General features: G+C 36.5%; 1 protein-coding gene across 1 annotated transcript in view; it reads left to right on the forward strand.

Moving 5' to 3' along the window:
* The window catches only part of SPAG6 (sperm associated antigen 6), a 49402-nt gene that overhangs the window by 14649 nt on the left and 11472 nt on the right, over positions 1-23281 (forward strand). The window contains exons 4-8 of the mRNA XM_037510701.2: positions 1884-2067; positions 14829-15034; positions 16121-16294; positions 17458-17610; positions 21693-21884. Of these exons, the coding sequence (XP_037366598.1) occupies positions 1884-2067; positions 14829-15034; positions 16121-16294; positions 17458-17610; positions 21693-21884 (909 nt within the window). The remainder of the gene's footprint in view (positions 1-1883; positions 2068-14828; positions 15035-16120; positions 16295-17457; positions 17611-21692; positions 21885-23281) is intronic.

Raw genomic sequence — 23281 nt, forward strand, 5'->3', positions numbered from 1 at the left:
TTGGGTGAGGAATAGGAGAGAAGATAGGAATTAGGGAAGAAGAGAAAGGTGGTAAAGAACAGAAAGTGGGCCTCCCTGGGTAGGGCACCGCACTGTGGGGCAATCTGCAGCCTCTGTGACCCAGTTCGGCGGGAGTGCGGCCAGCCGGGGAGCAACCCACATGGCACAGCAGACCTCTCCTGTCTTGCTCACTGCTCCCCTCAGCAGTGAACTTTATGGTTAATCTGCCTGTTCTGTTCCCTGCTCTGTCTCTGGTGAATTCTCTCACCCCCTGCATCTCTGGCCTGTACCCCAGCTCTTGTATGCATAAATAAATTTTTAAAAAAACTAAAGAGCTGGAAGTGTAGATTATCGTGTAGTTAATAGTGACTAGTTAGTAGTTCTCAGTAAAGAGTGCATTTGAAAATTTGCAATATAGAAAGTCAAATTAGGGCCTCCCCTGGTGGCGCAGCGGCTGAGCGCTGGGCTGCGAGGCTGCGGGCAGCCTCTGCAGCGCCTGTTCATCTGTTCATTCCGTGGCTGCTGGTGAGGGTCCCACAAAAAAAAAAAAAAAAAAGTCAAATTAGCGTAAGGAAATGACAAGAAATATTTCACTGTTACTTTTACACAATTATGAGAACTTAATCTATGGAAAGCTACTTTAAACTCTAGTCTGATTTTTTACAATAAGTAATATTTGTCTATGTATAAACAATTGGACTTTATAACAAATACTTTAAAATTAATATATGTTAAACTTAAGCTAAAATATATAGCAAATCACAATATAACTAACAGCATATTAATATCATCAATATTTTAAAGTATATTAAAAATACCTGATGTTTTTTTCTATCTCATAGTTTCTATTGTATCTAATATTTTAGTCAAAATAAATGGAACACTTTCAAAACAAGTGCTGTTGCTATCTACTCTCTTTTTATTGGGTTGTTGGAAAAGTCATGTGTCACGACCTTCTGACAACCCAATAGTAATCATTGTAAAGAAAGTAAATAAAATAGGGCAATAATTGTTTCTGTTAATAAAAGGAAAGCTTAGGACATCTTTGCTGTATCATTATGCCAGCCTTAAGACAACAGTGAGTGTGACAGTCAGATATACTGTCTATGTATTTAATTTTGTTGCTATAGGCAGAAAATCATGTAGTCTAGTGTTTTAGTTTTTTCTTCTTTTTAATCAGATAAAAATTATATATCAAGTATTTTAAATGGAGCATTACTTAAAACTCACAAAATGTTATTTACACTTATCTTTATAAAAAGCTTTTTTAAGAGTGGAGAAATAACGTATATCATTGCTTGGCTAGTTTATTTGCCAGGAAATGTTTTAAAACATATATTTAATATACATCTTTTTGTTTATCTGATGATTGGTGGTGCATCCCAGAACATGTTATTTCAGCATCACTTGGGACACTGGCAAGAAGACTATTGAGGTCATCAAAGGTGTCCCATGCTTAGAGATTGGGGCAAGTAAGAAAAATGAGTATGTTAGTTGACAAAATTTAGTTGCACAAGCTAACAATCTAAGAGTTCTCATAGGTCAAGCAAATACCTCCTCATGTAATGCAGATACATAAAATCTCATTATTTTTTGAGTTTGTAGGAAACTTTATATTTTATATAATTTCTAAATGCATGTTTCAGAGTAAAACAATTGAAGTATAACTTAAGACATAGCATTGTTTTAGTTTAGTTACTGAATAAAAGCAATGGGAGAAACATGAAAAAATCAAAATGATTTTGCAGGATATGTTTCATCTTTTGTATTTAAAAGCTGTTGAGCTTTATTTACGTTAATGTTACTTTTACATTGATATTAGTCTTTATTAACTTAGGTAAATACTCAGATCACTTTGAATTTTGTATATTTTCTCCTTGTAGCGTTTTTATAAGAAAGCAGCTGCCTTTGTGTTAAGAGCAGTTGGTAAACATTCTCCTCAGCTAGCTCAGGCGATAGTTGACTGTGGAGCCCTGGATACACTGGTGATATGCTTGGAGGATTTTGACCCTGGAGTCAAGGAAGCTGCAGCCTGGGCACTTGGATATATTGCAAGACACAATGCAGGTAATTGAGCATAGTTTAAAATTTGATTCTTTTTATATTTACTAGGTAAATCTGATTTTGTTTAGCAAATTATAGATGGGGTTTTAATGATTTTTTTTTATACCTTATGGGACATATGTTTTGAATAATGGCCAAGTTGTTTAGATCACATATTCTCAAAAATCTTATACATTTCTCTCTATCTTAGCAGAAGAGAAACTTAAATACTTATGGGGCAGGGGAGATGAGATACTAATTTAGTCTCAAAGGCCTTGGTAAATGGGTTCAGTTAAAAAATGTTTTAGTTTTTCACCACTCAGGGGATATTGAGTCTTCTGTTTCACTCATGTTAGGGTATTCCAAACTAGCCAGGAGCCATATCAAATGGGTGAGTGATGTTAAAAAGATGGACATGATAACTTTCTAGAACATATTTTATTTAGTCCTTGCGCAATTTTATTATATTGGGCAGGAAGGAGGAGGAAGAGAATAATTTCTTGTAAATTGATAGCTCAATGAAGTCCTCTAGGAGCGATCTGGGCTTCTTGTACGAATGTTGTACACACCCAATTACTTTAAAAATAATTGGGGGGGCCTCCCTGGTGTCACAAAGGATTAAGTCTCAGCACTATGCTTTATCAGCAGCCACTGCAGCACGAGTTCAATCCCTGGCCAGGGAGATAACCCTGGCACAGCAAACATCTCCTGTCTCGCCCGCTGCTCCCCTCAGCAGTGTATTTCAGTCGATCTGCCTGTTCTGCTCCCCACTCTGTCTCTGGTGAATCCTCTCACATCCTCTGCCCCTGCACCCTTAGCCTACACCCCAGCTCTTGTATGCATAAATAAATAAAATAAATCTTTTTTAAAAATGGGGAACAAAATTATACCAAGTACTTTACAGAAGTTGCTAAATAATATGAAAAAATAATGAGGAAATGTAATTTCAAAATAAACATGTAAAAATGATCAACTTTGCTAGTAATCATACAGCTGCATGTTATAATATCAATGAAACTATCTTTTCCCACCTATTATTATTTGGAGAAAGAAGAGTGAAGAAGAAATAAAGCCAAGTGGCTAAGAGTGCTGTGATATTAGACAGTGTTCTGATGTTGAGTCCAAGTTATAATGCTTACTTGCTGTGTGGCCTTCTATGTGGCTTTTAAGTTTTTGAGTTTCAACTTACTTGTCAATGAAAAGTGGGCAATTAACAGTAGCTAGTTCAGTGATAGATGATGAGGTTCTGTATGCACTTAGATCAGTGCTTATCAAATGCTAAATCTTGAATAAAAGATATAGTATTAGTGCTGAAGGTTGGAGAGGGCAGCATGATGGCTATATGCATTGGTGGAGAGTCTACAAATCATATGAACTTGTGGAAAGCAAGCTTTTTTGTGTAGTCATACTAGGAAAATATTCTACAGAATGGAAAAACAAAACTCTTGCAAATGTTTTAGTAGTACTGCATATAATATTGAAAAACTCACCTATTTGCCAGGAATTTCATGGTTAAATGATGCTGTTTACTTAATAAAATCTTATGCAACAAATTTCAAAAGGTAGTAATTAATGAACCCTGCATGATAACATGAATACGAGATTATAGTGCAAAAAAGGACAACATTGTATGTTACAAACATAATAAATAAAAATAAGTTCTTATGCAGGCATAAATTACAAAGATATATGTTTGTGTTACTAGAGTGATAGAATTAAGGATAATGTTTCTTCATTTTCCAGATTTTTCACTGTCTATGTATGTATGTATAAAATAATAGCTGCTGTTTATTGAGTAATTTCTGTGCCTGACTGTTCAGTATGCTTTAGGTACATTATCTCATGTTGGTTACAGTCGCCACTAAGATGTAGGTGTTACCCTTCCTGGTAAGCAGAGGAAGAAAGTGGAATTTAGGGAGGATTCTGAAGCTGTGTTAATGGTGAAGACGGAGTGTGAGTCTAATCACATGTCTGTGTTAACCAGCACACCAGACAGCTTTACTGACTGCTAATTTGAAAGAGTACTGAAGAAGAAAACAGAAACAGGAAGAGTCTCTTGCATGGTTACATGTTTAATTTGGTTCTTAAAGTGATGAGACCAAAAAATGATATAAAAGTAAACCAAGGAAGAAAAGTAGTTATGCTTAGAACTATTCAGAATTAATGTATTACAAAATAATCCTTACTATCTGGATTTGGCTTTTCCAAATTGGTATAATTTAGGATTGTTATTTAATATATGCTGATTGGGAAAACTAAGGCAATTTTTAAAATCAGAAGCTGGTCATCAGCTTAAATGTAAGTGGACTTTATGGCCAACAGATTGTAACGTGAGTTATTTCAAAAGATGGTGCAAAAGAGCCTAGAGGGACATTCACTTAGACACCCTCTCAGGCAGGTGCCCTTAGATAACTTTTTGTTGTGCCTGAGGCTAAATTGTAGTTTATAAATAACATCTGTCTTTGGGATTCCATTCCAATTTCTTGCTATTATCTGACTCCCTCATGGGCTTCCCACTGGAATTTCAATATTTCACACTAGTTAGGGACCTGGGATCCAGAAGCCCCCAGAAGAGGTTACTGCATAGATTTCTTTGAGGGAAAGGAAATTATTATCCAAAAAGCAGCAAGTCATCATTCACATCCTGAATATGAGTGAAAATAGAGGATTTATTGCCAAATACCTTTCTTTCTGAATCATCTCGTAAGAAAAGAATTTATTGAGAGGAATGAGGACATTCATTCATTGTTTTCTTCTTAGTATTAGCAGTAAAATGTTTAATTATACAGTTCAGGAAATTAACACCTATAGTGGAGATGCAAAGGAAATGAAGTGCACCTTTAAGGGCAACGGAGAGAAATGTTTTGTGTATAAAGAGCAAAAATATGGTAAGCATCGATTAGAAATGAGAAACCCAAAATCTGACTTTTCCTTATTTGAAAACTACAATTTCTAAAAGTTACTTCTATGTGTAGAGTTTGAAGCATTTTATAGATAACCAAGGGGAACTAACAACCATGAAGTGTGGAGTTGGTTTTTTAATTTAATTGTACAAATCTTGTGATCAAATTTCTGTAATTGAACATTGAGCTAGTAATACTCTGGATGATACGTACCTCTGATTTTGAAGATAAATAGACCAATTCTTTATATATTTATGTGCTCGTTAATAAAGACAGAGGTAGGATTCTCAGATTACTTGTCTCTCTTCCTCCTTCTTGCTACACTCTCCCACGCTACAGAATTATTGCATTAGCTTATTTACATAAAAAATGTGGAATCTCTCATTCTTTATACCAATTAGCTTTGCTTTTGGAGCTAGGAGGGCCTGGAGAGGAGCCCTTGAGAAGCGAGGCAGGAGGAGCCTGGGCTCTGTGGCCAAAGCCCTTCTGCCCAGAGGGCTTCAGGAAGGCCTCCCTGCTCCCTCCTGGCAGCTGCCCTCCTGCCCTGTGACTGGCAGTAGCACAGCAGCGGGAGAGCCAGTGGGGAATGTGGGAGCATTTCCAGTGCTTGGGTGTGAGGCTAGAGCAATAGCCTGACTGGGAGGAGGAGCGTGCAAGAGTTTTGTTTTTTTGTTTTTTTCAGCTTCTTGAAATTGATTTCTTTCTTTGTTTCTTTTTTCTTTGACTCCCCTGATTGCAGATTTTCTTTTTTATTATTTTACTTTATATATATTTTTACATCATTTTTCATTTTTGCACAATGTATGCATTCTCATCGGTTATAGTCCCCATACAATTCCCACCCCCCCTTATATTGACCCTAATCCCTCCTTCTCTCCTCCCCTCCCCACCCCGTTGTGTCTCTGGTGTATAGTTGCTTGTTGATTTTGATTTTTACTTTATGAACTGCCACATGGGGCTCAAGGAAAACTTTCAAGTGTTTATTTTGGGAGTTTCAGCTAAAAGTGCTGTCTCCTGTAAACTTGGTTTCTTGTAAACCTTTGCTGCCGAAAAGCAAACTTTGGCTGCTCTCCTGCCTGGCAGAGAAAGTGAAATCAATTTGATTGGCTGGTCTGAAATTTGGAAATCATTGGTATACTAGTCCTATTAGAGATGAGGAAACTGAAGTAGAGAGGTTAAAGGATTTATTCTGGTCGGATACAATTTATGGTGGAACTGCTGGCTATAACTCAAAACCTTTCAGAGATTCTTCCTATTTATCAGGTGAGAGAGGAAAGTGTATGAGACCTCATCACTCTTTGCTTTAAGAGCCTTGTAGTATCTGAAAGTCTTGCCAGATGCCTCTGTTTTTAATCTCCAGTGGCTGCTTTCCACATGTGTGTGACTATTTTTTTTTCCTGTAGACCCTGAAGGACCTGCATGAGAAATCTCCATTCTAGCTATGAGTTAGGAGATGAGATTGCTGAGGACAAAGATGAACAGCCCTTAAGGGAATTGGCTGATTTGAATACTATAGAAACATTTAGTGATTATATGCTGTTTACTAGAGAGATAATAAATGTAAGCAGGGAATCTGGATAGATCTGGACGACCTGAATCTTTTCTATCTGGTATAGCATGATGACATTAAATGAGGGAAAGACTATAAAATTCAGATCTTTTGCAAATATTCTTTTATGCTACTCATATTTAATTCCAGTAGTCTAAATTATGTGAAATAGACTTAGGAAAAAGTAATTAACTTTTTAAAAATACACATATTGATGTGAAATATTTGAGAAAATTAGGACATTGTAATGGGTGTGTTAGAGTGAGGATGGTGCAGAGGGATATTAGAACATGACCATTAAAAATTATTTTAAAAGATTAAAAAATAAAAACCATTTATAAAACCTGACAGACTGCTGTCTTTACTGATGCTTATAGGTTGATTTTTTGCTTTTTATAATTTATTTTATCTTGGTACTTGAGGAACACATAAACATAGAGACACCTAATGCAATGGGATTATATATGTTACATACCACCCCTATTTTGAAACTCACATTTATTTTCACAAATACTTTTCTATTTATTTGTTGGTGAAAAAAGAAAAAGTGAAAATACAAGACTCTAAATAATAAATGTGTTTTAATAATAAATGTGTTTTTTGGTTTATAGAGGCCAAATGTGGCAAACAAAGTGAGTTAAATTACAAAATTATGTTATTTTACTTGCCAAATTTGTGTGCTGGTAAAAACATGTTGTGAATTCTATATTTTTATTTACTATGAATTTTAAAGTATTCTAAGTACATGTAGATAACCACTGGACAGAGTTTGGGCATAGAAGTAAAAGCAAGGGTGACACTGATAGTGCAGATTCAGGAGAAGGTTAAGCCCCATTCCCATATAAAATGCCTGTTTGCCTGATATTACCTATTGTTCTGCTATCCTGAGACTTTTTTTTCTAAGTAGTACAAAGAAATGTCACAGGTGTGTGTGCTGAGTGGATAAAGAGAAGGGTATTTGTACCCTAGTGGTTTATTTATTTTTTTTAAAGATTTATTTATTTACGCATACAAGAGCTGGGGTGCAGGCCAGAGGTGTAGGGGTTGAGAGGATTCACCAGAGACAGAGTGGGGAACAGAACAGGCAGATTGACCCAAGTACACTCCTGAAGGGAGCAGTGGGCAAGTCAGGAGATTGCGCCACCAGAGAGGCCCCCCTAGTGGTTTAGAAATAAACTGGAGTTAGAACACTGCATCGTAACATAATTTTTGAGTTAGAACAAAATCAGTTCTCAAATTTGGTTTATTTTCCAGTCTCCAGTGTATAAAACCATGAATGCCTTTCAGATTTTGAGTGCCATTGAAATTTGAGCGATAAAATATGCATTTTCCACTTCTTTTTAAAAGCAGAATGCAAAAGGGTAGGTAGAACAAAATTACAATTTTAGTTCTAATATTATATAAAACAAATGAAAAGCTTCTAGATACAAAAAAATATATTTTGCAAAGATCTTATTCCATGTACTTTATTCTTATTTTCTTCATTACAGGCGTACTGCAGACACTGTAGTTTTGCCTTTTCAACTTAGTCTCAGCTGTTAAGGCAAAAAGTGAAAATTACTAAAAGTGGGTTTTAAAAATTACTTTACATCTGGTCTTACCTAGTATCTTCCAAGGCCATTCCCAAGGTCTTTGTCTTCTCTCAGCTTCTTTCCCTCACCTCCACTTCCTTTTTTTATTTTATATATATTTTTACATCGTTTTTCATGCACCTGCACCTCTATGTTTATAGCAGCACTATATACAATAGATAAGCTATGGAAACAAACCAAATGCCCCAAAATAGATGACCAGATTGAGAAGATGTGGTACATATACACCATGAAATATTACTCAGCAATCAAAAAAGATAAATTCATCTCCACTTCTTACCTTTTTGTTGCCATAGCTTGAAGCTGTTCTTGCACTGTGAATGTGCTCATCCATTCCAGCTGATTATCTCTTGTACAAGGCCCCACTGACTCCAGATTAATGGCTTCCTTGACTCACTTGACTTTTTAAACTAGCCTCAATTATTTAACCTTCAAGGCATATGAATGTTTGTTAACCTTTCACCTTTTGAATCCTTAACAATGTGTAACAGTTACACTAGTAGCTGTGAAGACTGGGTGTAGCAAAATGGGGTAGACCGATGAAAATAGGAAACAACGACAAATGAGAGGGTAAAGGAGATAAATAAAAACCACGTGTTAGAACTTTTCCTAATAACAGGCAAATTCTCACTCCTGTCTGCGATGGAGATGTCAACCTCTCAGCTCAGAATTTTAGCTGTAGTGTGTTATTGTTACCTATGAAAGGATGTTGCCTTGGTCAGAAGTGTTGGTGAAGAAGAAAGGTTTTTGTGGTAGCCAGCCTCCATGCAGCCCCCTACCCCAGGGATGCCCAACTCCCATTATTCACATCCTTAAGTGGTCTCCAACCTTGTCCCAGTGAAATATAGCAGAAGTGATGGGATGTCACTTCTGGTGCTGGATCATAAAAGACTGCAGCTTTTGTCTTGGGTTCCTTTTGGATCACTCACATTCGGGCAAGCCTCATGATGAGCAGCCTATGAAAAGGTTGTGGAAATGGTGAGGAACTGAGCCAACTGATTACTAACAAAACATCCTAGGTGCTAGACAGACATTAAATATATTGTTAACCTGTATTATTAAAAAAACAGTTTTGAAGTGATATAAGTATGTATTTTCTGGGCAGATGCAAACACCAGCCTATTTTTATCTGATAATTGTGCCCACCTAAGTGCAAAGAAATAATGATTCATGACTTCATGACTGTGTTTTCATTATGAGCGTATTAGTTGAGTATCGTAGTGTATGTTTAGATTAATCCATGGTTTTAATGAAAACCACTTACGTTTTCATCAATTTCTTAGAATTGTCCTCTGAATTTTTTTAGGAATTCTACAGTTCTTTACTACAAAACACGACTTCAAAAATCAATGGTAGGAAGAGCATCACCTTTCCATATCCTGAAGCCTCCACTGGTCCTTTTAGAGTGTCAGTTTTAAGCTAAGATTTTAAAAAGGTAGTTGCAGATTGTAGGTGACCACTAGATAGATGGGCTTTATTGCTCTCTGCTATGTTTTCTCATCTCAAAAAAGGTGTTCTTAAAAATAAATGTTGCCAACATTAAAAAAACTAGTCAATTTCAAGTTAAAGATCAGATTTCTGGATTGTCTTGAAAAGTAAGAGATCTGATATCAATAGGCCTAACCCCCTACATGGCACACTGGGCTGGAGCTAAGTAACCTCTATTCCTCAAGCTGGAACATACCTTTTACAGTTTTCTGTTATGACTTATTTCAGTTGCCTGGGCCCTGTGGGCATTGAGTTCACCACTCCTGTTCTAGACAAACAACTAGCAGCAACAGTTTGGATGGACTGAAGCCACCATGAGCACTATTAAAGCAAAGTCACTTTTGCCTAATTTACCTAGTTTTGCCTGTGACAGTCTTCCCCATTTATGCTGGTGGGCATTTCTGTCTGCCTTCTTAACGTCACTTCTTATATACCATTGACCCAGCTTTAGATAGCACTGATTTTATCAGTGTTGTTGATTTTAAAAGGCCTCCCTTTAGTTCTCTTTTTGCTTTAAAATTAAACCTGAGGTTTTTCAATTATTTTAAATTGAAGATTTTGATCCATTTAATTTTTAACACTTCACACTTGAGAGATCACTACAAGTTCAATCTTAATTTTGTTAGGAAAAGAAGCCAAACCCAAATCCCAGTTCCCAACAAGAGCACAGAATAAAATCTTAGTTAAATGCATCTGTGTAAGAAGTGAAGAGCTGGCATCCAAATTTTCATCTTATTACTAATGAACGAGTTGTATGTACATATCGTGGAAGATCTGAGAGGCACAGAAGAGTGTGAGTAGAGGACCCCCACCCTTGGCACATTCCCAGGCAGGGGCCCAGTAGGTCCCACCTCCATTCCTTCACTCATCAATGAGCTATTCATGAGGTGGAAGAGAACAATTTTTTTTCTTTGCTGAAAACAAATAACCATCAAGGTTGAGGACTGTATATTCAATTTTCTACATGCACACAACATTTGACTTTAATTACTGTTTGTGAATAAGGGTAATATGGTAATTTTGCTCCCTTTGAGAAACTGCATTCTAAAAAAATTGTGAAAAATGAGTAACTCCTAACATAAAAAAAATGTGATGTTTTTACTTCATTATTGTAAAGGTGTAAATAAAGGCAGCAGGGAAAGTGTGGGAAAGTAAGGATAGTATTTCTAGTATATATGAGTAATTCTTTGAAGAATAATTGTACATTTTTTTCTAATATTTTGTTTAAAAGAGATAAGCAATCCCACCCACAATTTTTAAAATAGGAAACTTTTTGCTATATTGACAAACAAGCTAAAATTTTTTTTACATAATAGTATTTTTCTTAGATAATAATGTTAGTAGTTAGTTCCAGCAATAACTACATGTATGGACAGGAGACATTGTTCATATTTATATTTTTAATTATGTAATCACATAGAAGAAAAATTGGCAAATAGAGAAGACAGATATATCCCTAGTAGCACCATCACCCCAGTATTAATCCCATCAGCATGGTTATATAACAGTCTTTTTTTGCTTTATATCTTTTAATTTAGTTAAAACTTCTAATCTTGCTCATTATCCAAGAGTACATGATTATGTCACATATTATTGCATAATTGTGTTTTTTAAATTTGATTTTTTTGAATGTTCACTTGAAATTTAAAATGGCAAAGATATTTTCAAGACTGGTGATAAATTTCTTGACTTACTGTCAAGAAATGAGTATCTAAGTCAGTTCATATCAATCTTTGATTTCATAAGTATGACAATTGAATAACCATAATTCACTTTCAAATTGGAGTTTAAAAATGAGCACTCCTGTGGGAATTTATTTTAAATGTACCAGAATTTTGTATGTGTTTTGGTTACTAGAGTCTTTTTTAGAGTAGGGAAGCATAGGAACAGAGAAAAGCGTAGAAGGGAGCAACAGAAGTAGACTGTCTGCATGCCATATGCAATTTCCCTAAACATGCCACAGACTTGCCTCCTAGCTCTGCTCTTTTTTTGTGGTGGTCTGGTGTTACAGTCACCCTGAGTGGACTCTTCTAGGACAGAAGAGTGTTTTACTCTGATTTCCTCATATTTAGCCAAATTTCTAGCATAAAGCAAGCTTTTAAAGAACACCCAAATGATTGAAGGAAGAGAGGGCAATATGCATATACACCAAGCACAAGAGAATTATATCAGGATGCTTTTGTTTATAAGCTACACAGTATGAACTACAAGTGGTTAAACAATAAGGACATTTTGTAATTTCACATGACACCAAGTTCAGAGTCAGGGCAGTTCCAAGGTTGGTTATGCATCTGACTGTCAGGAAAGACCCAGATGGTTTTCATTTTTGTACTAAGCCATCCTCAGTATATTGGTGATTTTTCCGATAGAGTTGCAAGATGGATGTAGGAGTTCCAGATGTCATTTACAGACATGACCATGTCCAGCAAAGAAGAGGCAGTATTAACCTCCTGCGTATCTCTTTACAACAGAGAAGAACCTCTTACAGATGCTTCTAACTGACGTCTACTCAGGAGTCATTGGCCAGGATTGGCTCACAAGCCCATGTCCTGACTGACAAAGCAACTGGGTGGATAACAGGGACAGCAAGAAGTAGTAGGGAAGAAGAGACAGATATGCCATAGATAAACTAGGAGTGACAGAAGCAGAATGAAATAGCTAGCCTGTAGTGTGTGTAATATAAGTGTGGATTATTTGGGCCCATTGTATTTTCACCTGCATATATACCCTTTTATACTTTACATATGTATGAAAGTAGGACAGTATTATTTATTAATAATAATGTGTACCACTCAGAAACAGATTCTGGTTTTATAGGACCATATATAGAGAGACGTACATGAAATTGCAAGACAAAATTGCTAAGACAAACCCAGATCCGTGGAAGCTTCATTACCTTCACCACAAATCTTTCCCCTGTGCTGTCCCCAATGTTCCCCACAATTAACATTGCTGTTATAGGGATAATAGAAAATAGCGTAGGACTGGGATGGGATTGGGTAACAAGTAGAAAGAATGGTTTGTTTCATTAGTCACATTATAATATTCAAGGAAAGAAGAGCATGGCATTCTGACAGTCAAAGAAAAGTAAATGTATGAAAATCACAAAGGTAATTGATATTTTACAAATAAAGTTTTTGCTAGTAATACTCTTAAACAATTGTAGTTTACTCTTTATTCTTAGTAACTATGTATAAAAAAGAAACTACATAATGAAGTAATTCTTATACTCTCCTAAAACAAAATGTCTCATCCATTTATGTTCCAAGTGCCCTTAGGTATGTACATACAAAGTTCATATTTCCATATAATACCTATATAATTGAGTGATATAGGTATTAATAAATTAATAAGTGATATGTTGATAATGAACATAAATGTGAAAATTATACCTAGAAATTGCATATCACACTTTTTGTTTTCTTCCAGTGTCCCTCGGGTGGGCAGGTGGGAGAGAGAAATAGTGATCACCTGTTTTACTGACAGCTACAGTGGAATCCCAGACATGTTTCTGAGGATTGTGATAATGCTAGGTTGACAATGTAGTCTCTTACTGTAATTCTCTTTTATTTACCATTTCCACTCATCTGGCTCTGGTTCTTGAGATTATATGTTAACTTCCCCTTGTACTTCAAATTTTGACTAGATATTTAAAATTGAAACATTTTTGCTAATCTATGTAGAGTTAGTTTATGGAAGTGAGTTACATGAACCAGAGTTGAATGAACCAGGCATATAACCTTTCACCGATATTTCTTTTTATATATATATATATATATTTTTGTTGTTGTTGTTTTGTTTTAAAGATTTATTTATTCATTTATGCATATAAGAGCTGGGGTGTAGGCCAGAGGTGCAGGAGGCAGGGTGAGAGGATTCACCAGAGACGTACTAGGGAGCCGAACAGGCAGATCTGTTGAAATACACATGCTGCAGTGGCTGCAGATTGTTCATGGTGCTGAGACTTTACCCCTTGTGCCACCAGGGAGGCCCCCTCAATAATGCTTCTTAAAGAAAGAATGAATAAATCGTTTATATTATATTGGGACTTTTTGGATAATTATAATAATTGAAGGAAAACAAATGTTGGACACAAATCTGTTTTCTTATAAAATATGATATCACCAATACTTTGAAAAATTACACACCATATTTACTTTATTTTTTTTTTTTTTTTTTTAATTTTTTTTTTTTTTTATAGAGGCATGCTTTATTTATTTATTTGTTTGTTTGTTTGTTTTGTTTATACATGCACTGGGTACAGTCAGAAGCACGGGAGGGTGAGAGAATTCACCAGAGCCAGAGCGGGGAGCAGAGCAGGCAGAAGGACCGAAGTACACTGCTGAGGGGAGCAGCGGGCGGCAGGAGAGGTCTGCGCGCCGTGTGGGACCCTCCTCCGGTGGCAGGGGAGCAGCCGGGGATAGAACCGGCGCTGCAGAGGCCGCGGGCAGCTTCGCAACCCAGCGCTCAACCGCTGCGCCACCGGGGAGGCCCACCATATTTACTTTAGATTAAATAACTTAAGTAATGCTGAATAGGTATCTTAGCTGGATTTAAAACATGCCCAGGCTACCAGAAATTTGGGGGCTATTATTTTTGGACAAACAAAATGGTTAAGATAATATATTCCTCTATCTAAACACTATCTATCAAAATGCAATTTGTAGTGTGTTTGAAATTTGTAGTCCTGTTTGAAAGTGTTTTTATATGTACAATGAAATTACCTTTTTTATTGTGTATAAAGTTAAAAAAATCTTTTTGAAGTACTATAAAATGAAAAAGAATTAAAAATTGACATTATTGGCATAAGATTCATGCTAATGTTTAGTCATGTAAATAGCACAAAATACTGCCTAATTAGTGTAGTTGGTAAATTTTGGTATTTAATTTTCTCTGTTATTGTAAACCATGCATAAAATACTTGCCTATTGAGAAGTGCAGAATTGTCAGAGCTTAAACAGCTGACATCTGCTTACTCTCTTAAAAAAAAAAAAAAGAATAACAAGCCATTTCAGCCTAATCTACCTCAAATGTGCTCATGTAAATGGAGGTCCATCTATTGACCTGCATGCTTTTCAGCTCAGGATTGGTCCACATGGTTTATGAAACCAGGAAGGCTGATTTGAAATGCAGATGTCGAGACAGTGAAGTACACCCTCCCCTTTTTTCTTTGCTGTATCTGTCAGGGTGAAAAATGGCTTGCACAAGGGTCAGTCACCCATACTCACTTAATTACTTTCCTTGGACCCACAGAACTGTCACAAGCTGTGGTGGATGCGGGAGCTGTTCCTCTTTTAGTACTTTGTATCCAGGAGCCAGAAATTGCTTTGAAAAGGATTGCTGCTTCCACCCTCAGTGATATTTCAAAGCATTCTCCGGAGTTAGCACAGACAGTAGTGGATGCCGGAGCTGTTGCTCACTTAGCCCAGATGATCCTGAATCCTGATGCTAAGTTGAAGGTATTTAAAAATAAAGTTAAACAAACCAACAAACCAGCTTCGTATAGTCTAAGAAAATGGAAATGTGCAAGGATTAATATTCTACATTTAAGAATCATTCCTAAATTATCATTGAAAACAGATAGGAATTATTATGTTTGGTCTTTGAATGTGTAAAAAGCATGCGATAAGGACTGGAGAATAAAAATGCAAATGGGAAACTATGTGCCATGTTAAAAATTGGAGTAGTACCAGGATTAACATGAATCATTAAAGTAAGTGATCGCGGGGGTAGGGGGAGATCACAGTGGACTGTGTTGGAGGACTGTGGGTATTAGGGTGGTGGGAGTGCTATGGTAACTACACCTGAGGGGGGAAATCCTATAGTGTCAATACACTAGCAAGGATGTAAAAAAGTGATATTTCAATTAAAATAAAAATATTAATTTAAAAAATATCACAGAATGATTGAATCACAGAATTAGAGGACAACTAAAAGTTTTTCAGTCCACCACTATAATATTTAAGCCACCACTAAAATTAGCCATACCCATAGCTTTTTTTTATAGCTTTCAAAATTTTGATTTTCATTTGATAGTCACCAATTTTACTTTTGTTTTCTAAAAATTATATTCATAACTTTTTAAATTATATCAAGAAAGCAATGAGTTCTTCAAAATGATATCAGCAAAATGTCAAAATAGTATGTTAGTTCTACTTGATGATTTTTTTACCATGTTATCACATGTATCACAAATTCAGTATTACAAAGCTAAGAAATAATATTCAAGTAATCCTAAAGTCATAATAAATTATTACAAATTGAAATAATCCAAAGATCATATTCTTGATCATCTGCAATATACAGATATTTAAATAATCAATAGAGAGCTAAGACATTTAACTTGGAAATTGACCACTATAGGAAATGGAATATTTAGGAATAAGACTAGGACATGAATGTCTTGAGATTGAGTAATTTTCTGTTAAATATATAATTGTTTTTTCCTTATTAAATAGCATCTGAAGGTTAAAGCTGTTTAAATTACATCTGAACTCTCAGTGGACTCTACTTTATGTTTCTTTCTTTTGGTTTTTACTTAACAGCGTCAAGTCCTTTCAGCTCTTGGTGAGATTGCAAAACACTCTGTGGATCTGGCAGAAATGGTGGTTGAGGCAGAGATTTTTCCAGTTGTACTTACCTGTTTGAAGGACAAAGATGAATATGTGAAGAAAAATGCTTCCACTTTAATTAGAGAGATTGCAAAACATACACCTGAGGTAAAACAAAACAAACATAAAAAAACAACTAGCTTCAAAATACAGTGTGCGGTTAGTTTTATTTTTATGAAAACATCAATTTGTTTATGAGCACCTAAGTGCTCAGCCACATGATCTGGTTAAGTCAGGGTTTCTTAACCTGAGCACTGTGGATATTTTGGACAGATAGTTCTTTGTTGTGGGGGTTTGTCTTGTCCACTATAGGGTGGATGTTTACCAACATCCCTGTCTTCTGCCCACTAGATGCCAGTAGCACCCCTCCTGCCCCTTTGTCACAATCAAAAGTGCCTCACATACTGCCAAGTGTACCCAGAGGGGAAAACTACCCCAGTTAAGAACTACTAGGACATATCAATGGAAGTTGCGTCTGAAATCTCAGTTTTCAATCCTTTCCTGCTAATATTTCTAGATTGTGGGGACCATAATATCCTGGTCATTTTAGTATAGCTGGGAGCAGTGTGAGATGGTACAACTTTCCGGGTAGGAGAGACTCCCTTCACACCCCCTTCCATAGTGTATCCCCTCCAATAGCTGCTCTCACAATAGTGTTCCTCTCTGAGTTCTTAGATGCAAAATGAGACAAAGCAACCCTGGGTGGATTCTAGAAGGTGTATTTTTTTTCTGTGTAGATTTTTCTAACTTCATTTCACTAAGGTTCAAAATCCTCATTCCTTATTTCACCTAACAACTGTATTTGGTGGTGATTTTTCAAGACTGATCAGCTAGTAATCACTGGTAAAAAGGGGGTATTATGAAGCTAGAATATTTCAAGTCTAGCATTATCTTTCAGCATCCAGTGATTAATCTGTTTTATACTCATGTATTGTGATATGGGGTTTCAGTAGTTAGCTAGTTAGAACCAGCCCTAGGCTGAGGTGAGGTATATAGGCGAAGAACTTTGACACCCCTTATAGTAGGAAAAAAGTCTTGCCATCCATGCATGAAAGATTGAACCAGAGTAAAGCTCCTTCCAGGGAGTAGCATATTTGTGCTTTCAAAATAGCAGGATTGTAGTTACCACATTAATTTCACTAAATGATATTTCAAACTTTACTAGATGTTTTTAGTTCCTAATTAAACATCTTTGGCAACATTAAAGAAAAAGTTAAAGTTGATCTTACACATTAAGGTCGCAATTATCTAGGCTCCTTCTTTCCTCTTAGCTATCACAGTTGATTGTCAATGCAGGAGGAGTTGCTGCCATGATTGATTGTATTGGGTCCTGCAAAGGAAATATAAGGCTGCCTGGCATCATGATGCTTGGATATGTTGCGGCTCATTCTGAGAACTTGGCAATGGCGGTGATCATTTCCAAGGTTTGTTCTAGCTTCATTTTCTTCTCGTTATTGCACTGATATATTTCAAGATAAAACCACATTCTAATACTGTCACAAAGTATAATATACACCTGAGCAGAGTGAAAGAATTACCTGAAATTTTTTTTTTCCCAGTGCTTATTGTAGGTTGCAAAAGCTATGCTTAAAATAAGATTTATTCATTTTTTTTAAGATTTATTTATTTATGCATACAAGAGCTGGGGTATAGGCTGGAAATGCGGGCGTGAGAGGATTCACCAGAGACAGAATGGGGAACAGAACAGGCAGATTGACTGAAGCAGGAAAGGTAGAAAACACGGTGGGGGCCAAGGTCTTGGTCACATGAGGAGCAGCGGGTGAGCCAGGAGAGGTCTGCTGCGCCATTGTGGGTTGCTCCTGGGGGATCAGACTACTGCTGCGGGGGCTGTGGATTTCTTCATAGTGCGGTGCTTAACAACTTGCGCCACCAGGGAGGCCCAAAAAAGGTTTATTCTGTGGAAGTTTAAAGTCCCCTCAATATTTGATCTCAATAAAATACCCACTTCCTTGAGTATGAGTGTTATCTATATTTAAATACTAACTATATGTTTAACTTCAAGCACTGTACATATTTACAAACATCTAGAGCATTCCTTAATTTGAAACAACTACTGTAAATGAGGTGCCTGGCAGTCATTTGCATTATTCTTAGAGGTCTACACATGCTTGCCTTCCCTGTCTTGGGTAGGAGATGGCAGTTGTTAGAACATCCCTTTTTCCTGCTTTTCTTCCTAGATGCAAGCAATTCTGAGTGGATGTCAGACAGTAAACACTTTGTTTCTCTAATGTGTGTTTTTTGCCCTATTTTAATTTACAACTTGTATTAACCCAGCATATACTAGATCCCAGGTATATTGTCAGTGCTCAAAAAATATTTGTGGAATGGCTAAATATTGATCTCCTGAAGAATGCTTCATAGGCTGTGTGCTTACAGTGTCTCTTGGAACCCTCTCAAGTATAAGTTTCTTGTCAGCATAGAAACATGCTGTTGCATGTTAAACCCTGTGGACTTCTTTTTTGTCCCTTGCCAGTCCTTGGAAAAAATAGAGGAGTCTCAGATCTTTATTTTCTACCAATTTTTGATACTTCTTTGCTTCACTCCCTTTTTGTCCTGTGCTTTTCCATTTGTTCTTATACTCCCAAATTCCATGTGGTGACAGAGAAGTGGTGCTGCTTTCTGAAGGGTCACTCTAGGGATAGTAGCACGATCTTTGATTCTAGGTTCCTTTGTGGATAGTCAAAAAGCTTACACACAGGAAGAATGATGAAGGAAGCAGCAGTTGCTCTTGCTTCCTATATTTCTTCCCCAAACTAACCAGGAGGAGCCTCCCCTGCTTTGTCTAAGGTTGCTCCATTAATCCTTACACATTGTCCATCTCTATCTTGTTGCCTTTATAAGCTGGAAGTCTATTTGATCAAATATAAGTATGGCTGTTCCTGCCTTAAATTTTTTTTAATATATCATTTACTTGTAGGGTTGTTTTACACCCATTTATTTTGAGTCTGTGTTTCTCTCTGGTGTTCAGGTGGGTTTCCTATTACGGTAGTAATTTGGGTTTTGTTTTCTGAGCAACAAGCTCCTCTGTCCCTTTAGATTGGTGAGTTCAGTACATTTACATTTAATGTGATCATTAGTATAAGAGGGTTTGCTACTACCATTTTATCTTTAGTTTTCTGGTTCTTTTGTTTCCTTGCTCAGTTTATTTGATGAATTCTATTACCTTCATATTAGATAGGAGAGCTCCTTCCAACTCCTCTTGTCGGGAGTTCTAGTGTTAGCAAACTCATCAGCTTCTGTTTCTTTGGGATGGCCTTTATTTCCTTCTCATATCTGAGGAAGAGTCTTGCAGGATATATTATTGACTGGCAATTTTTATCTTTACATATTTTGAATATGTCAATTAGTTCTCTCCTTGCACATAGAGTTTGCTCAAAGAAATCAGAAGTACAGAGAAACTGGGGGCTCCCAGCTATGGGAGCCTATGGTAATACATTTATAGGTTATCTGTTTTTTCCTCCCCTAGCAACTCTGAATATATTTTATTTGTCTTGAATGCTTCATAGTTTCACAACTAAGAATCTTGATATAAGTCTCATTATCTTTAGATAACCAAGTGTTCTTTTAGCTTCGTGGACTTGTATATTTAGTTTCTTCCCCTGGTTTGAGAAGTTTTCCTCTATTATTTCTTTGAATAAGTTTTCTGTTCCCTTCTCTCTCTCTCTCTCTCTCTCTCTCTCTCTCTCTCTCTCTCTCTCTCTGTGTGTGTGTGTGTGTGTGTGCACGCGCGTGTGTCTCTGTCTCTCTCTTCTTGGATACTCATTACTTTATGTTGCTTTTCCTAGTAGAGTTAGATAGTTATTTGAGTGTTTCTTCATTTTTTCCCCTTGTATTTCTTTATCCACCTGGGTCCTTTGTACTTTATTATCTTTAAGGTCATTGATTCAGTCCTACAGTGGTCTAATTTTCCATAGCTTTTTTTGTAGAATATTTTTTTATCTGCTCTATTGACATTTTTACATGCCACAACTCCCTTATTTTCTGTTCTTTAATTTTATTTCTCATACTAATTTTTAAATGATTTTTCTTATATCTCCTTGATTTTCTTTTCAGAGTTCTTTTTTATCATTTGCCTTGGTTTTCTGTAGTTCCTTCATTTTCTTTGAATTTCATTATCATGACCATTTCGAACTCTATCAGATAGGAAGAAAAAATCTTCCATATTTTTGTGTTTGGATTCTGGAGATTTGTTCTCTTGTATTGTAGTATTCCCTAGTGTTATCAAAAATGCCATGTGTTTGTATTTTTTTTGGTCTGCATATTTTGCTGATTTAGATTTTAGAGATTTGAACTACTTATACCTCTCCAGCAGATGAGCTGTAATTTTTATTATTTTGGATTTGTCTTTCTCTGGCTTCTATGGGTCTGAGACTTGTACTGACAGCTTCAGAATCAGTGGGTAGGGGTTTAGATTGCTCAAGACCCAGTTGTGAACGAATGCAGGTGTGCGTAGGCCTGTGTTTGTGGTGCCACCAACAGCCCTGCTTTCTGGGTTTCCAGACCTGAGTCTCTGCTGTCTCTGCACATTCTCAGTGAGACTCACAAGGTCTCCACTAGGCCCGAAGAGTATGGGAGGGCCTCAGTGTACTCTACTTTTTCCTTTCTCTGGGGACCTGATCTGCTGGGGCACCCAGCTTGTCTGTACATATTTTCCCTCAGTGAAGGGTCTGTATGTACAATTGTTCAGTTCTTTCCTCCCCAGGGCCTCTGGCCTAGCAGCCCCCCACCCCCATATATAGCTCCAAACATCATTTCCACCCACCTTTTCTTCTCAGGAGATAGAATCTCCCCCATGTCTCTTCTTGTACAATCTGCCTGGTCTCTGAAGTACAACAGCTGTTCTAGTATAACCTCAAGCTATGGAACTCTCTGGGTACAGTATTCCTTAGTTAAAGTAGATGATCCTTTGGGGAGCAAAGCAGGGGACTTCTTCTGATACCATCTTGGACTTTTTTTTTCTATTTAAAATTCTTGCCCAAATAACTCATTTGCTTTTGGATCTATAGTAGTTACTTTGTTCCCGGGTCTATTATACTTGGAGAAGAGGCAATTTTTAGGGATTCTATATTAACTTTTTTAACAAAGAGAAATAAAAAGCTTTGAAATCCTAAGTATTTTGAATTTGTCAAGGTGGAATCTAGGCCTATAGCCTAGTCTGTGGCATCTGTTGTTTCGTTAAATTCCTCTCTAATTGGTGGTCAAGGTGGAATCTAGGCCTATAGCCTAGTCTGTGGCATCTGTTGTTTCGTTAAATTCCTCTCTAATTGGTGAGTAAACACGAGCAAATATATGCTTTGTTTAGTTGGATTGTTACACATAATTAAGGTAAATTAGTTCTAGTCATTTTCTTGACTTGAAATATGACAGTTCCTGTGATGTACTCATTTATGCAAAATTAGAAGGAACTCTAATGTTTGAAGGACATGGAAGACTCTTTTATCCTGCTTTAGATTCATAACACTTCATCTTTTGATCATTGCTGCAGGGTGTGCCCCAGTTGTCAGTATGCTTGTCAGAAGAACCAGAAAATCATATTAAGGCTGCTGCTGCTTGGGCCTTGGGACAAATTGGGAGACATACTCCGGAACATGCACGAGCTGTTGCAGTTTCTAATACTCTGCCAGTTCTGCTTTCTTTGTACATGTCAAGAGATAGTTCTGAGGATCTTCAAATAAAAGTAAGTGTTTTAATTCTCAACTGTTTCATAAAGATCTGTTAGATTTTGCCTCATTATTTAACATGTAATTTAAACTGATTTAATTTTTATTATAGACAATATTGCACTTAATGAGTCAAGAAATATAAATTCCTCAAAAGAATTGAGATTACTCTTCTTTGATAATGGGTTATCTGTGTCTATAAAAATCAGTGATATATACTTATATGTGTATATATTATTGTGGTAACATTGTTTTACAATACTGTGTACGATTAAGAGTTATAGGAGCTCTCCCTCTCACCCATCACCAAAACACACATAGTCCACTATGCTTCCGTCCCGATTTGCTCTCTCCCCTCTTTTGCTCTTGTAGCCTCAGTTACACAATCAGATTTCTAGGTTGTTTTTTTTTTAAATTGATTTGGCTTTATCCGACACTTTGGTTTCTCTATATTCCAGATGTATGTGTTATTTTAGGTTGTACATCCATGTCTTTAGTCTAATTCGAGCTAATTTTTATTTATGCTGTGAATAGTGGTTTAGTTTCATTCTTTTTTATTTATGTTTTTTTTTAAGATTTATTTATTTATACATTCAAGAACTGGGGTACAGGCCAGAGATCAGGGGAGGGGGTTGGAGAGGATTCACCAGAGCCAGAGCAGGGAACAGAACAGGCAGACTGACTGAAATACATTGCTGAGGGGAGCAGTGGGCTAGCCAGGAGAGGTCTGCTGTGCCATGTGGGTCACCTCACTGGTCGGGGATCGAACTCGCACTGCAGTGGCTGTGGATAGCCTTATTGGTTGCGTTTTAACCCCTTGCACCACCAGGGAGGCCTTCTTTCTTTTTTTTAATGTATCCTTCCAGTTTTCCTAGCACCATTTATTAAAAGGACTTATCTTTCCCCATTGTATGCTCTTGGCTTGTTTGTCATGAAATAACTGTCCATAGAAATGTGGTTTTATTTCCTGGTTCTCAGTTCTATTGCATTGATCTGTGTGTCTCTTGGCATTCCAGTGATGTACTGGTTTGATCACTACAGTTTTGTAGTGTAGTGTGATATATAGGAGTGTGATACTTGTGTTCTTTTTTTCTTTTTGTCAGTATTGCTTTCGTTATTTGGATCTTTTATGGTTCCTTATTAACTTTAGTAATATTTATTGTTGTTATTTGAAGAATATCATTGAATCTTTACTAGGGATTGCATTGAATTCAAATATTGCTTTGGGTAAGATAGACTTTTTACCAATGTTAAGTCTTTGAATCTACAAAAAGGGATTCCCTTTTTATTTCTTTGTGTCTTCTATTTCTTTTGACAATGTCTTATAGTTTTTGTTTTACAGTTCTTTCACCTGCTTAAGTTTCTTCCTACATATCTTTTTTTGCGATTATGAGTGGGACTGTTTTCTTGATTT

This window comes from Talpa occidentalis, unplaced genomic scaffold, assembly GCF_014898055.3.
Source record: "Talpa occidentalis isolate TD23 unplaced genomic scaffold, MPIMG_talOcc4v2.1 talOcc4.14, whole genome shotgun sequence".
Lineage (NCBI taxonomy): Eukaryota > Metazoa > Chordata > Mammalia > Eulipotyphla > Talpidae > Talpa > Talpa occidentalis.